General features: G+C 36.7%; 1 protein-coding gene across 9 annotated transcripts in view; it reads left to right on the top strand.

Moving 5' to 3' along the window:
* The window catches only part of CNKSR2 (connector enhancer of kinase suppressor of Ras 2), a 221,638-nt gene that overhangs the window by 77,589 nt on the left and 126,537 nt on the right, over positions 1-17,512 (top strand). For all 9 annotated transcript variants that reach the window (XM_068687529.1, XM_068687500.1, XM_068687519.1 and 6 more), the window contains exons 5-6: positions 2,613-2,654; positions 15,370-15,489. In XM_068687529.1, coding sequence (XP_068543630.1) covers positions 2,613-2,654; positions 15,370-15,489 — 162 coding nt within the window. The remainder of the gene's footprint in view (positions 1-2,612; positions 2,655-15,369; positions 15,490-17,512) is intronic.

Genomic DNA, 17,512 nt, shown 5'->3' with positions numbered 1-17,512 from the left:
AAGAGATGTTTTCCAGCTGTAGATGGTATGTTATTAAGAACAAAAAAATGTTCCTAATTGCATAAGTAGTGACTCTCTTTGTGCTCTCAAGTGCTTTAAATTCTTTTAAGCTCTTTTATTTGAAATGAAATAGGTATGTAATAGTAGTGGTGAAAGTCCACAGTAAAAAGCATTCAGTTTATCATTGTACATAAAGCATATCTGAAGAGCGTGGGCTCAATTATCCTCAAAGTAGTGGAGTGACTTAAAAGATCTAAGGGGAAATAAACTGTTGACTCTGAAGAAAAGTGACATGTAGGTTTTGCTCTAGGGATCATTCAAAAGCATTCTCAGCCCCTATCTCCAGGGATGGCTGCGGGAAGTTAAAACAAGCTTGCTACAATGCAGGGATTGGCTTTGGTGACCTTTTGTAGGTTTCTTTTGAGTCCTAGACTTCAGGGCTGCTCTAGGCTACGCTCGCATGTGTCTCTGCACTCCTTCACATCTCCCTCAGTTGAGGTTTGAATAGTTGCATATCATTCCTGTATGGAAAAAGTATATTTTGGATTTTTTTTTTTTAACCTAAGCATTGTTTGCTTTCTTCCAATTTCTGTCTTTTATTTACTAAACTGTTTTTCTCTTGCCTGAATAGAAAATGCAGCATCAACCTTTCCTGTGTGTGAGGATCTCATATAGCAATTCCTCTTTCCAGACACTGAATTTGTAGGTAGTTGTGTGATGAGGAGAGAATTGGAGGGTAAAGTCACCTGTACCAATACACAGAGGGCGTATAGTTTTCTACTTGCTTTACTGTCTTTGGTAGATTCAGAAATGTATTTTTAATTATACTCTGAGTTTGTCAGAAATAAGCTTGTTTCTTTAGCTTCCTTCATGATTGTGTCAAAGGGTTTCATTTCAAGGAGGTAGCTGTGTTTCTTCCTTACTCATTTTTTTCCTGGCTGTAACGAACCTCTATAGTATTTAAAAATCCAGAATCCCCTATCCCTTAGCAGTGAGAATTCTCAGTGTCCTCTGTAAGCCGAATGTTAAACTTATAGTAAACTCCTCATTATAAATGAAATAATTATGTCTGCTTAGAAGCATATTTTTTTCAATATAAATGTTGAAATCCCTTCCTGATATTTTTGCAGAATGATTCATAAGAAACCGTGCAGAACATAGATGTACCCAGATTGAAAATGTTATATGCCTTCCCACATATAAAAATGAAATGTGTGTTTTGCTACTAAGATTGCAAATACTTCATTGATGTCTGCATATAATTAAACGTGTTAGATTTTCTTTCCGGCTGTACATACTTGCAAATGTTTCCTGAATGCCAACAGCTGTTATTAGGAAAATACGCCCTGATAAACCTGCTGCTTCTGCAGAGGTTGTTTTATATAAAGCTTAAGAACACAGTGGCTGTTCTTGCCCAAGTAACGCTAGAAATATTTCGTGATCTAAAATTTCATTTTTTAAAAAACAGTTGCATATAACAAAGTTGTTTTCAAAGAGGATAAACCAATTAAAAAATGAAAGGACCTAAAATGTGAAAATTTAGTCATGTTTTTCAAGTGAGTTATTTAGTAGGTTATAAAACATCTATTCCAAACTGAACTTGTGCTAATTATCATACAACTACAGCATTTGGTGAACTTAGGGAAGAGTGGCTCTTTCACCAGTGTTGGTTGCATTTCACATGCTCTCTACCTTACTAATTCCTGTACTTCTAGTTCTCTATATCAACTGAGATTTTAGCCTGTCAGGAAGAACTTTCACAGTCCCCAGCTTCCCATCTGATAGTCTGTCTTATAGAGACTGCCTCACATTCCAGGTAAGGTGGTGATGATGTCCATACGGTCTCCACCAGGCTTCATGGAATAAGATGGTCCAACTCAAGTTTCCTGTGTGTTTTCTATTCCATGTTTCTCTTCCCTCCTATTCTGTGGAGTGCTCTAGACAACCAACATTTCGCTTTTTTTCTTCTTCTCAAGGTTTTCCTTCTCTTCTTTGGTGGGGTGTGCAAAAATGACAGTGCAGCTCACTAGGAATTGTTCAGCGTAGTTTTCTGACTCTCTTGCACAGCTTTAAATGGAGGAAAAATTAGGAAATCAGATTAGTTAACCACAAGTAAAGTTGAAACAGTGAGGGAGGGAGACAGTCTTGTACAGTGGCTTCAACCCTTTTTGTTTTGCAGCCTTGCAAACTTTTCAAGGGGAGTGTCTCCAGGAGAGTGTATTTAAAACAATTCTGATTTTCAAGGTGACCACTAGAAGGAGGCCATACTTTTCCCCAGTCAGGTCCTGCTGGTTGAAGCCACTCAGCTGACGTGTTTGACTAGCTGGTGTGTACCAAAATGATGTAATGTGGAGGAAGATCATTACCTATCTCAAGGAAGGAAGCAACAACAACAAGTAGTGAATGGACATAGGCATTTACCAGTAGTTCCTTTTGGTGCTAGATTCACACTTTGTTTACATAAATCTATCCATTCTAGTTGAGACTTTGAAATCTATTGCTTTATTCCAAAAACTTTGATTATGTTTAATTATTTTTAAGGATAAATCTCAGAAAGTTGATTGATTAGATCAATTTAGATCAATTTTGTCTTTTCTGCTTTACTTTTTCAGGATTGCACAGTATATGAAACAGAGAATAAAATTCTTCATGTGGTAAGTAGTTTTTTGATTTTTATTAATATATTTATATCGAATTCATAGGATTCTATCTCTGTGTGTTTTGGGCTTTTTCTGTGCAATACCAATGTAATAATTAACTAATCTGGGTATGACTGACTGCTGAATATATGGAAATAAGTATGAGTAGTAATGACTGTTAGGAAAGCCAAACTTGGCATGTGAGAAGTCTGAAACTTCACAAGGGCTTGTGTTTTACTCTAGTTCACACCCATCTGTTATTTGTAAAACATGGTTAGAAGAATGATTTTGAAAAATGGGATTTTCTTCTAGAGAACTGTTTGCTGGGCTTTTATGAAATCGTATATATTTGTCAGTAATATAGCTTCATTTATACAGCTGTATTTCTCTTAGGATTGTGGAGCTAGTCCAGTGATACGATTAATGCAATACTTTCCTGCTGAATTCACAGAATAAATACAACTGTTTATTCCCAGAATCCATACTGTTATCTGTAGATAGCAAATAAAACAGGTGAAATTCATGAGAACTTAACACCAGAACATAGGATGCGTTGGAAGGGCTGATACTTTGGGGGATGGAGAGTCAGAAGCTTGACCACAACTTGTCTGACACAGTACCTAACTTTCAGATGTTAAATTGTCTTTCATATTGTGGCTATGGTTTAGTGAGTATTTAGTTAACCCTGACCCTGCTTCTAAACTTTCAATATGAAGTTGTTCTTCATAAGAGTAAATAATGAAATTAATCATATTTTATATCTCACTTTGCTTCACTTTTAGGTAGGTTTTGATATCTTATTTTTCTTGTTATATTTTAAGCAAGAAAAAAAAAAAAAACACTTTAAAATATGATCTTCCCAATTACTTTTGCTGTACTTTTTTATTCAGTGCTCCCATATCAAATGCATGGCAAACTGAGTTCTGTAATCTTTTGACACTTAGATTTCACAGTGATGTGCAATAAAAAGTCTCCTTGTATTTTTAAGTTACACTGACGTTTTTTCCCCCGTGGGACACAAGGAATTTGCATTTTTAGTCAGGTTGACATCATCGTCTTTGCTAGGCTGAGCTCTGCAAGCATTTAAGTAATGAAGTTTTTAATTACATAATCTTGGCAAAAGTTGAAGTGCTGTAAGTTTGAAATCATTATATAAAGCCTGGTTTTCAATACTTGCTTGTTTTGTGCTGTAAGAGCCAAGAGTTTTGACATCTGCTATATACAGCATATATCATTTACAAATTAGCAAACAGGATTGGAAAGAGAGCTGGCAATGTTTAGAGCTGATAAAGCATCAGTTAATGTAGTCTTCAATGGACAATTTTGAGGAAACCAAGGGATTCATTTAAGATATGTGAATGGAAAAATTTGAGACAGGTTTCATTATAGTTACATGAAAACTAACTGTACATGATGAAGTTATATTACCTTACATCATTCAGATTCACACAGGCTTATTTCTTTAATCTACAATAACCACTTCGTGGTGACAGGTGGACATATAAATTATTGTTGAGAGTTTAATTAGGGTCTATGATTAGTGCTCAAGCTTGCAAGGAAACATGAACAAACTGTTGAACTGATTGCAAAAGCTTAGGATTAAAGACGACTGTAGGTGTTGTACATAACTTGGATCATTTCTGAATGTTTCTGAACATGTTGCATTTCAATTGATGGATGGGATTTCATGAAGCAAAAGCAAACAAGGAAAGAAATCTGTGGCTGAATAATTAAAAGATGGGATTTGAAATCATATTTTGAATTTGAAAGGGAATATTTTAAAAGTGCAAATTAAAAGCTTGAGGAAAGAACTGAAATTGGAAGTAGTCTCTGTTCCCTGTAACTCCTCTCCTGGGAAGACAGGAAAAAATGTGCTGTGGCCTTAGCTAAATAGACAGTTAAAAATAAAAATTAAAAAAAAAAAAAAAAAAAAAAAGAAAAGAAAAGAAAAGAAAAAAAGAGAAAAAAAAGAAGAAGAAAGGAAAAAACAAAAGGATATCTCAAGATCTTGAGTGAGCATGGTATGTTTTATGCCAGTGTAAAACAAGACCAAGGGCCACGTCCTGCACCTGGGGCATGACAACCCCAAGCAGCACTACAGGCTGGGAGATGAGTGGTTAGAAAGCTGCTTGGCAGAGAAGGACCTGGGTGTATTGGTTGATAGTCGGCTGAATATGAGCCAGCAGTGTGCTCAGGTGGCCAAGAAGACCTCTAGCATCCTGGCTTGCATAAGAAACAGTGTGGTCAACAGGCCTAGGGAAGTGATTGTCCCCGTTTACTCGGCTCTGGTGAGGCTGCACCTCGAGTACTGTGTTCAGTTTGGGGCCCCTCGCTACAGGAAGGACATTGAGGTGCTCAAGTGAATCCAGAGAAGGGCAACAAAGCTGGTGAGGGTTCTGGAGAAGAAGTCTTACAAGGAACGGCTGAGGGAGCTGGGATTGTTCAGCCTGGAAAAGATGAGACTCAGGGGCAACCTTACCCAGTCACCATCCCTGGAGGTCTTTAAAAAACGTTTAAATGTAGAGCTTGGTGATACGGTTTAGTGGAGGACTTGTTAGTGTTAGGTCAGAGGTTGGACTCGGTGTTCTTGGAGGTCTCTTCGAACCTAGATGATTCTGTGATTCTGTGATATTAGTTGCCTTTTTAGATATCAAACTGGACTGTGCATCCTAGAGGTGAATGTTACTAAGAAGGTTCTCTGATATGAAAAGAATAGTAGTAAATTTTAGTAAAGGCATAGAAAGAGTCTTAAGTGAGAAATGTGGAAAAACTAGCAGATACTGGGGGGAGAAGCCACACAAACAAGTAGTATCTACAGAGAAAGTAAGTTTTCTCTACTTAAATTAAAAGATGAAACTATTTTAAGTCTGTTCTCTGAATACATTTCCCATTAGCAATCCGTGCACTCTCGTTTGGGTAACAGAAATATATCTGGCTAGCATTGGATCCAGCTACCTCTGAGTGATCAAATACCAACGTATAGCTGTGTTAGCTGGGGTGACTTACAGAGGAACTTGAATTCAAAGCCATGGGCTCTTCCTGTATGATTTCATGTACCACGTTCTCTCCATGACAGAAGAAACCACAGTTCCTCATGAAAGCAAAAGGCAGTGACTTACAACTGATTGGCAATTAATGTAATTAATCTGTGGAAGTTATTGTTGCAAGGTATTGTTCTCACTAAGGACTGAAGTAAAATTTTAAAAGCTCCTTTTTACTAAAAAATAAAAATAAAAATAAAATCCTACAACTACGGCAATAAAAATAATCTAAATGGCAAGTACATACTCTTATTCTTTCGGATACCAAGACATTTTCCACCTTAGGATCATTGGATCCAAGTAGTTGATTTTTATCCACATCACCTATTGGTGGTCCAGCAATTTTACTTCAGAGCAGGTGTTCTGAAGGTTCTGGGTTGAACATCCCCATCATGATGGGGATAACCCATCACAAAAGTGTTGTTTTGGACTGGTTCAGGGGCTGGAGCTGAGCAGGCACACATCTTCTGTGGGGATGCTGCCCCATGCTCAGCAGAATGAGCCTACTTTGTGCTCACCCAACCTGCCATCTGGGCCAAATCAGGGGGCAAGAGGGTGTGTGGGCACAGCCGGGGGATGTGAGACCACTTTGCTGCTATCACAATGCATCTATGGATACCGCCAACGTTAGCGAGTCACTCATTCTTCACACTTCCCTCTAAAGCATGGTGAAGGTGGCAACATCCCGCACCAAAGGCAAGATCCTCAGTTAAATGACAGCTTGGTTTGCTTTAATTAGGTAGGGTCAAAAAATAGTTAATGTGCTCAGATTCTAATGGCAGTAATTTCTTTTGAATGCCCTATTTTTTCTGAGATCACAGTGTAGGAGTTCATGTGGAGAGACTGCTGAATCACCTTATCCATAGATAGTATGTTTTAATGTCAACAAACATATTCTGAAGTCAGCTTTTTGATGAAGACACGATATTCTGTGGAAACAGAACTGAATAGCTTCAGCCCTGTATTCAAGAAAGAAATGTTTTTGTTTACTCTTCAAGCAAGTGGAGCTTCAAATGCTTTATAAAAGCATTTTGGATGCCTCTCACAATGTTAGTAGCAAAGTAGTAAACTAGTTTGTGTTATTCAACCAAACATAAAATGTAACTAAAGGAAAAAGGTCTTATAGAAAGATGATAAAATTTTAAGAAGAAATTGCTAACTTAAATTTTGTTTATTTCTTCTAAATGGAACTTGCAGATTGTGTCTTTGGGGAAGAAAAAATGTCTCAACTATAATTTTCTGCCCTAGAATTGTAGGTGTTTTGAAACAATTACTTTAAAGTATATTTCTTAATGTTAAAATGTATTTCTTAATGTTATTTTCACTGTGAATTCATTCATAGAAACACTTGGTTTCTGTGCAATAAGAAGCATAAAACCACACAATAATGTGTTTTGCTCATTAAAATGTTGATGCTTCTGAAATAGTCATGAAAACAGAGAAATGCTTCATATTTCTATCGTATTCTCAGTATGTTTTCTACCATATTTCTCAGTGTGTTTTTTCCAGGTTACTTTTTGCTTATGTCATAAATAAATAAGTAAATAGTAAAATTGTAATAATTTATTAATATCATCAGAAAATAAATATAATCAGAAAATAATACCAGCAGAAGTAGATGACAATATAAAAAAGAACAGGTTAAATATAGTTGGCCTAAATATGAAGTGATAAACCATGTCTTGGTGTCTACTTTAAAACTGAAAAGTAGTATCTTCTTGCTAGCTTATATTTAGAATCTTTATATAAATTTAACCCGAGATGATAAAGTGCATGGAAAACTGCTCAACTTGAAAGGGCATCAGTTCTGCTTATGTGGGGAGTTAAGCTAATGGTTGCAAAAGTCTGAATGGAGATTTAAAATTGTTCAAAAATAATTCATTGATTCCTTCCAGCTGTTCCAGGCTGCATGTGATGGAAGTATCTAGTTCAGATTAATCCAAGTGAAGCAGTATAGTATTAAAGTGAGAGCAAAGCAAGAATGACTAATTATAGAAAGCAGAAGCCAGGCTTCAGTCAGATTAATAAGTTTTTTTGTTTGTTTTTGTGTTTTGTTTTTTTTTAGTTTAACTTTCTTAAAATTATGTTGCTTTTCCTGAAAAAAGTGGGTTTCTTTGTTGTTTGTTTTGTTTTTAGAGTTGGAAAACTGTAGAAAGTAGAACTGTAAGAACAGTTAATATTTGGAAGCTTCTAAAAATGTGAGCTTTTTTTTTTTTTTAAATTACTAGATTGAAAAAGAAAAGAACAAGTAATGGATCAGGATGTTCTCTTTTCACCAAGAGCCTTTCAGAGAAACCACAATGATAATAATTCAATCCTTCTCACTTTACTTGAATATTTGTTACAGAGCTATAATGGACTAAGAATGCACTGTCAAAAGTATCATTTTGATAATCTTATTAAAGAAAAAAAGTAATCACCTGCTTCTTTTCAAGAGTCTATACCTTGCAAAGGTACCTATACCTAGCAAACTCCACTCCAACAGAAACCTTTCTGACTTCGGATGTCTTTGCATCCAAAATAAGATTGAGTTCACTGATTAAACTTTTATGTACATAAAAACAGTCAGTTCTAAGTTCTAAGCCCAGTCAGTTCTAAGATTGCTGCAGTTTCTGAGGTATTCCTTACAATACAAGGAATGTTTTGGACCAAAATTAATTGATTAATAGTTATTCCATGTGACTTAAGCTAAGTGGTTACACTTTATAACTAGTTAGACTTATCTGAATGCTCATGCAGCGAGTTGCTTTGTCTCAGTCAGTTGTAACTAAGCTTTTTAGTTTTTTTTTGTTTTGTTTTGTTTTTTTAAATCCCAAACATTAAACTTAACATCACAAATACATTTTTCTGACTTCTCTTCCCCTCAGCCCCAGGAATGTGTTTAAGCCAGGGTGCTTCCATATTGCAAACATTTGGCAAAATGGATTTAAGCTTGTTCACTACCCTGGGTAAAATTAAGGGCAGGATTGAATAGAAGTCTGTTTGTTTTACCCTAGAGCTGCCTGAAATGAACAAGTCTCTTTGAAGGCAGCCATGTCCATGACTACCTCCAGTATGCTGCAAAGGCATATCATTTTGCCAGTACAAAGTAAATTAGCCACAGAGAATCAGGAAAGATGCAAGTAAAATGTAGATACCCTGATGTCCTCATCCCCTTAGCTGAGAGAAGGAGCAATTGTGGAAAATCGGTTAGAAATCAGTGCACTACAGTCCAAAAGCATGGGTAAAAACAGTATGATCTTTCATTCTTCATGCTTTGGGACATAAGCTGGCTGCCTACAGAGTAAAATAAAACATTTCCCCTTGAATTTCTACCACACAACTAGATGCTTTTTAGTGATATTTTTCATCCTCCTTTAAATCATTTAGTTTTGTACATAAAGACTGTGGTGTAGGTACAATATGCAATTATGAGTTTGTCACTGAATAGAGAGGAAAATTTATTATTTAAATTGCAGTGATTAGTTACTGCAAAAGAGAACTGTAGGCAACAGCGTAAAGCTAATACTGAGAACAGGGGCTGCATAACAAAAGGAGAAAATGTTATCATCTGCTGATTTCTCTCAGTTAATCTTTTGTAACTTGCCTTTTTTTTTTTTGGCTTTGCCAAACCCTTTTCCTTTGTCCAGATGGCCTGCATGCTGAAAGCTAAGTGCGGCTTGAGAAAGGCCAGGCATTTTTAATGCCTGCTGATATTTATGGGAGCAATTGGATGCTCATTTTCCTGTGCATCTTAATGTATCTAGTAACTCATACTTGCTTATCATTTTCATATCTGCTTCTGCAAATGTATAAATGTAGCACATGAACACATGGAGATCCTTAGAAAAGTTATTCTTCAGTGGACTTTCACTGCATATCAGAGAACATCCAACCCTATTATTTTACTGGAATATTTCTTTATGAATTGCTTAAAGATGTACAGTATTTAACTTTACCACTGAAATGGCATTGTTCACACAAAGTTATTTCATAGAATTGTATCTTAATCATTGAGTAGATTCTCCTCTTATCTGTAGTACAAGTAACAGCAGCTGTGCATGTTATTTTGACAAGGATAATGAGCAGTGGGCATGCTAACATACTCTTTATTATGCGGTTGTTTCCTCTGCAGTATTAAAATATGATATCTGAATTGCAGACTGGTTGAGGTTGGAAGGCACTTCCCCCCACATCTTCTTTTCTCCAGGATGATCTGTCCCAGCCCTCTCAGTCTCTCCTAGTAGGAGAGGTGTTCCAGTCTCTTAATCACCTTGGTGTCTATCTGTTGTACAGCCCCTAGGATGTCCATGTCTCTTTTTTACTGAGGGACCTGGAACTGGAGGCAGTACTCTAGGTGCAGCCTCCCAATGCTGAATAGAGTGGAAGGAGCACCTCTCTTGCCCAGCTGGCAATACTTTGCCTAATGCAACACAGAGTATCATTAGGCTTCTTAGCAGCAAGGGCACATTCAGCTTGGTGTCCAGGAGGACCCCCAGATCCTTTTCTGCAGAGCTGCTTACCAGCTGGGTGCTACATCCTCCATAAAGTTCTGAGACAGTTCTCCTTGGCCTTTTGCTCATCACCATCTGTTGAGAAGTACAGCCACTGCATATGAGTGTGCATCTTCTCTGCTGAAGTCAGAAAATGGCAAAGGGACAAGTGCTAGATTAATTTGGGTAACATTCCTATTTGTACCTTGCAAAGGTGAAAGAAAAGATGTCCAGCCCAGGGCAGAAGAAAAGCTATAGCCTCCAAATTAATTTGCTATATTTACAAATCTATAAGGTACTGAAGGACCACACAGGTGTTTTTAAATTGCATTACAGTAGGGAATCAGCAGTTACAAAAGTATGGTAAAGCATCCTGATCCTGTTAACAACATTTTCATAATCAGAAATGTAGTTCTACAAAGTAACAAAAGGTAACTGCCATTTGAGAGAGAAGGTGAACTGTACTGTCATCACATTTTAGTGAAACTAAAATACATGTCTCTGATACAGCTTGTGCTGGATAGTTATGATGAAAAAACAGTCTTTGTAAATTGTTTGGAACAAAATGAGTAACACATGTGCACTGTTGGTGTGCTTTTCTTCCACTTAAATTAATTGGGTAGCGTATGTGCAAAATACTATGTCAGTCCATTACTTTCCATTAAAGGAAATATTAAAAATATTAATAACAAAAAACAAGGTATTTCTGTCACCTGCATAATTTGTTCCATTTGCATCTGCCAAGGTGAAAGCTCCAGTGAAGTCTGGAGAGCTTAGGGGAAAATTTAGTAAAGCACTGAATGTAATGGTGGATCTAGACATTTAGAAGTTGCTTGAATGATGAGCTCCCAAGCAATGCATATGGAACAAACCTGATGAGCTGCTGTGAAATGTTTAGGAAAGCCACAAACCAGGACTGAGATATTTCTGCACTGACTACAGTGCTTTACACTGCATGGTGCAGGTCTATCTAAATCTATACTGTGCATCTACAAATTTCAATATTCCAGGCTTGGGCTTAGTAAATGTGGGCAAGTTTTCAAAAGGAAAAAGTATTATATCTTCAGCCTGTACTTGCTAAACTTCAGATCCTTCACTCTGATGTATGATAGTATTAGAACTTCTATTTTAAAAGCTGAAGTGAAATAGCATCCCCAGTATAGGTAGAAGGCTGAACCTCTCTTGCTAATTTCCTCCCCTCTCTCACAAAAATGGAGAGGAAATAATTGTTTCAAAGTGGTTATCCAGCTTGAAAAAATAATATACAAATGACATGTGTACTTCAAGATACAAAAGCTGTGCACACCACCTTAAACTGAGAAATTCAATTCAGCAGAAAAGGACTTGAGGTAAATGCATTCTGCATTAGTCAGTGTACTGTCCTTTTATGTCTATGGACTCTTGGCTAATAACTAAACTAAGCCTCACAATACCTTCTATAATCCATTCTGGAATTATTTGTGCTACTTGCATTTGTGTCAGGAAATGCATAGTTTTGGCAGTGTCAGCCTCTGGTCATGTTTTCAGTGACAGCCTGTGTACCCTTTCCTTGCACTGGGGTGAAGACAGCTACTGCGTGCCAGTGTGCCCCATGCTGTTCTTGTTCTTTAACAATATGATAATGAAAAATATTTGAATGTATAACAGTTAAGGGAGACTTTTGAGATTCTATAGGTATTCCAACACAGACAAGCTTATATATTCAGAAGAAAACTGGAGGAGTTGCTAGATATTTGCTTATGGCAGCCAGAAGTTTTGGGTGGTTGGGCAGAACGTAGATCCATCATCCAAAAGTTGCTTTTTCTTCCCAAAGTCTTGAAATTATCTTGGATCAAGAAAACAGAAAGAAAATGCACGCTATTCTGAAATTAGGTGAGCAGCTTAATTAAAAACAAATCATCTACTCATTCATTTGGTGCTATGCAAATATATGTGAAATATAGTAAATTCAGGCAACACAAATATGCCAGTTTATTATGTAATAGCAGTGAGTCTTACATTCAAAATCTTCCTACAATAAGCTTCCTTTTCCCTCTAAAGAAAAGGGCAGTTCTCATAAGTACTAAACATATTTTAATGAAGTTAGGTTGCTGGACAGGGCTCTTCCATAATTACTAAGCAAACAATGTAGTGATTAGGTCTCATTATCTGAATTGACCATTTCTTAAGAAAGTCTCTGTGGGTTCAATTAGTTGTCTTACTGAATCACTCAGGTCCTTTAGTGCTCTTTCAGACGGAAAAGAGTTAATTCTGTTGGTCAGAAACTGAGAGAAGCAATTCAAGAATTTTCTTGTTTGCTTTTCTGTACCTTCCATTTTCTTTTGCTGTTTCCTGTCACCTATGATACTAACAAATGGTAATAAACCTGGTAACATTTAATGAAATTTTAGAAACTCTCTGTCTTCAACCTGGTCAGATCTGGATATTCATCAAGTGGAAAAGATTTTATAACAGTGCATCAGACTTTTGCCCCTAAATTTCATTCTTTTGGGAAGGTAGATATTCATGCATCCTCACATGTTGAATGAGAGCTTTCATTTTGGGAGGGTCATAGAACTGGAAGCCTTAATCTGAAAGTATGGTCTCTAACTCTAGGGTCTCCACTAGGGACTTTGCTGTGGTTCATGTACTGTGCTTGGTATGTGTACCCTGTTGGACACCAGAATGATATCTAAGGTAGAAATATCTAGATAGATAGAATAGAGAACAGAGATAGAAATATCTGAGATAGAAAGTTACAAGATCTGAAAGAGAATAATCTTTAAGAAATGCATAGAAGAACATTGCTTTTTTGTTGTTTTGTTTTTTATCATAGTGACATGGTAATTTTTGCATCCAGTTTTCCCAGAGCTCCTTTTGGTGAAAATTCATACCACCTTGTTCCACAATTGTACCTTATAGAGACATATTGGGATGCTGACCTCCTCAGGCTTACAGTACAGACCATCTGTGCCCCCTCTGACAAAGAAGCAGAGGGAGAGCAGCTGCCCCAGCAAGCTATGTAATGCCTCCCAGACAAGCTTCTGTTCAGAGTCACATCATGGACTTGCCTAACTCTTCTCCGTCATCTGCCAAGGCAGCCAAGGTCTCTTGTTTGAACAAGGAGCCACATCTCCAATCTCTAAATTGGCATACCTCCTGTTAGGTGGTAGGAACACTCCTAGGCATTTTGTCTATGTGACAGTAAGGAATAGGAGACAAAATCATATATTAATTCTTTATAAATGGAAGTTGATCTGAAGCTGCTAGGGACTCAAAAACGTAGTAGTTTTTGAAGAGACTAACAGGAAGACTAGGTGGGTGAATACAAGTGTGCAGGTATATGAAAAATTCAGTTTTAATCATCAGAATGTAATTTATAGTGTAGGCCTCTTCTTTGCATGTGGGGAGCAGAGTGTTCTGTAAGTCTCTAGAAGTGATATTTTTCAGTAATTCTCAGTACAATTACAAGAGAGTTGAAAATATAAATAACAAAACAGTATTGTATTTAAAAATAGAACATAAGCAAAAATACCTATGTTTACATTTTTAATAATGGAATTTTATATCATTTTTACCTTTTTAAAAATTTCAGCTCAAAGTACTTGTTTAGTATCCCAAAAGCCACAAAAATAACATTGTGATCAAGTTCCTTTTTATCACTTTTTCACTTCTCCCTAATTCAAACAAAGCACAAAGCATTCTTAACCTCATTTTAAATGTCCCTTGACTTCCTTTTTTTCAATAATGATTCTGCATCATGAAATAAAGATAAAGCAGAAAGGATTTGTGTGTGTGTGTCCATGCTTAAAAGTAATATCTCTAGAAGAAGGTCATGTTGGTTATATACATTTTGTTATTTTCCTTTTGATTTTAATTTGTTTATTCATTTTCAACATCATTCAGTAAATATATGCCATCTATATCCTATCACAATTTATTGTTCACAAGTAATTTAAAGAGGAGAAAATTCCAGTGTGATGGTCTGTAACAGGATCAAGGCACTTTTTTTTTTTGGCCACTGGGGTTTTTTTACTTTCTTTTCTACATATATGCAGTTTGGCACAAAGAATTCTAATGGTGATTTGGCAAGGGCATTATATCCATTTTCATGTTTTATTTCCATATGTTGTTGTAGACACTTTTACTTGAAAAAGTACGCTTTGCAGTCTTGGAAGAGCTATGGGCGCAGCAGTTGGATGTAGTTGTGTTTCAGTCATTTGAGGAGACTGGTGAGCTTTAATCTTTTAAATGTGAGGGCAATTAAGCTGGTTCTTAATTGCTTTTGCAGTTACCCACGGTTGTGAGACCAAACGAATGTTCTGATCCCTGAATTTGCTGACAAAACACACATTTGGAAACCTGAACTGAGAAATCAGTTTTAGCTGCTGAAAGAGGATTCCGCAGAAAATACTGAAACTCTCAAAAAATGCTAGCATACAGAAATATGAGAGAACGCAAGAAAATAAATTATCACTCTGCTGCTGACAAGAGGGAGTTAGTGAGGAGAAGATACTAAGTCCCCATTTGACAGCCCCAGCCCTTTTAGAAACTTTTTTATTTCTGTCTTGCTACAAAGGCTGCCAAGGATAATAGGTTTAAGAATTATTCCATCATGAAGGGGTTATTTATTGTAATCTTCATGCCTGCAATGGTAAATCATACTTGGCACCAGCAGAGCATGTGAAATTCAGACCAAGATCAATTAGCATGTTTTATTAGCACAGAACAGTAACTCACATTAACTTCAGAGTTAATGGGAGTTGCCTGTTGTTAAGAGCCTGATTTTCATCTGTGCTGAACATCTACCCTTTCAACTGAAATTAATGGTGGCATGGGGGCACTTAAAGTCTGCAAAGGATTTGGAAAGTGGGGGTCTTGGGGGTTCCCTGTGCTCCCCACATGCCTGAGCATAGCTCATGGGTAGGGCACCTACTTGTGAGAGTGCATTGGATCAATACGTGTGGTCTCTTCCTGTCTTTACTGAGAAGCAAAAGCTTTGCTCCTTTTTCTCCTCTGATCTGACAGCGTGTCAGTTTGGTGTCATCACAAAAAGCATATCTTGTGTTGCATTGCTGACTAATGAGGTCTTTCCTTCTTATTCCCCTTTGCCTTGTAGATTCAACAATGTGAGCGAGTATGTACTTACATGTAAAAATGCAATGTTTTAAGTTGTAGGCTGATACACAGTTAGCAATGGTATGTTTATTATATTTTGTTTTGTTTTTTCCTTCCTAGTGTAAAACACTCTCTGGCGTCTGTGATCACATTATTTCACTCTCTTCTGATCCACTGGTTTCCCAGTCAGCTCACCTTGAAGTGATCCAGCTTACAAACATCAAGCCAAGTGAAGGGCTGGTAAGAAGTACGCAGTTAATCAAACCCATCATCCAGGATGAGAAAGTGTTGTTGTTTGTTTTTGTTTTGTTTTGTTTTCTTAAATAATTTGTATATATGGAAAGGAATAGGACCTTTCAGCCATTTGTTTTTTAAAGTCTGAAATAGTTCAATTTCTTGTGCTAGTTTGATTTCTTATGCAGCTGGGCCAACTGGGAAGTATTTTGTATGGCTGACCAATGTATGCAAAAAAGTTTAGTGAACAGGAAGAAATGAACAAGAAGTTCTTGCAATTTATACCAGCTCCTGAGAAATGGTTCAGATTGTTCTAGCATCTTGAAGTCTGAAGGGATTTAAATTACTAAAATCAACTCAACCAAGAAGTTTGCGTGGGCTTATGCACAAAAACTGTCAAATGCTGGAATATGCTTCATAGTATCTCAGGGATATAAAGCTGTTTTATAAGTTTTTCATATGCTATGCAGCACTGCTGAGAAGCAGCTTATTGAATTTTATTGCAAGAACTCTGCATGCTTAATCAGGTGGTTGTAAAGTCCCAGTGCAGCCAGTCTGTGTTTGCTGCTCAAGGGTTGACCACAGATCTTTTGTTTGCTCAAATATCCAATTTCCACTGCAATACAAAACAGACAACAATTACAGCTCTATTAATTTACATCAATACTAGAATCTCTTCCCACAAGCCTTGGAGAGAGCAGAAGGTGATCAGAATGCAGTTAACCGTTTTTTGCCTAATGAAAACATTTGCAACCCATGCCTAAGTTTACTGCTGCTCCATTTCCTTGAATAAGAAGGACTATTGCTGTGCTGTTCTCTGCAGCAGGTTTCTAAAGTTGTTTGGATGCTGTAGTTTTGGAGAGTATTTTGGCTTGTGGGTTGGTTTTGTTGGGTTTGGGGTTTTATTAGTTTTTTTGTTGTTGTTGTTTTTTGTTTTTTTTTTTTTCTTTCCATCTTTTTTGACAAATTCGGTATGTCAAGGTATTTAATTATGTACTAAGTTAATTTTCTATTCTTCTGGTAAATCACAATTACAGTACGAGGGGAAAAATCTTTTGGAGAACTACATAGTGCCTCATATTTTGGTCTACTATTTGTTTTCTCCTCCACCACTGGCTTTTTTTCCCTCTTTGAATACATTTCAGACTATTCCTCAAGGATTTCATCTTTCTACAGGTTCTCTCCTCTCTCTCTTTTCTCCTGTAAATTTCTCACTCTTCTGCCAGCCCACTGCAGTAAATTTCTAAATACTGGCTTCTGCTGTAATGAAGAAATTTTCCCCCTTTCTCTCAGACACCACTTTTGGAGTTTTGTCCAATTTTAATCTTAGCTTTTCCTTTGTCTTGTGACTGTTTTTTTTTTTCTTTTTCTTTTCTTTTTCCTTTTTTTACTCTCCTCATTTAAGTCTTTCTGTAGGGTGGTGTTAATACCCACTGACTGAAAAATTAAGACCATTATTTTTGTAAACAAGAACATGTTTTGTGGGTCTGTTCCTGCTTGCTAGATAATCAGATAAAAAACCTCTTCCTCCTGTGTGCCTCTGTTTTCTACCCTCTGTCTGTCTTGTTTGTTTAAACTGGAAGTTCTTGAGATAGCGCTTTCTCTTTTAATATGTATTTGTGAACCAAATGAACATGGTCTTGTTCCTGACTGAGAAGTATCATGTCATTGTAATGAAAAAATAATTATATTTATTTTTGAAAAATGGATAATACCCACTATGCAGTATATAAGCCTTAGAAGGACTCTATGATGCTTTGATACCGTGATATTTTTTCCACTTTGTTCTTGCCTGTTTATCACCATTTCTTTTGCTTCTGTATCAAGCTGGCTCCATTAGATTGTGAGCTCTCTGGAGCAGGAACCCAGGACTATGTATTTGCACCTCATGGTGCATATTGTACCTTCCAGTTTTTACAATGCCAGTCTTACTAACAGATCATCTTTGTCAGGTTGTCCTTGGTATTTTGTATAAAAGCTTTGATTCTAGGCTGCTGGGATTTTTTTCTATTTATTCTTTTTAAACTAA

Source organism: Anas acuta, chromosome 1, assembly GCF_963932015.1.
Source record: "Anas acuta chromosome 1, bAnaAcu1.1, whole genome shotgun sequence".
NCBI lineage: Eukaryota > Metazoa > Chordata > Aves > Anseriformes > Anatidae > Anas > Anas acuta.
This window is presented reverse-complemented; position numbering and strand designations above follow the sequence as displayed.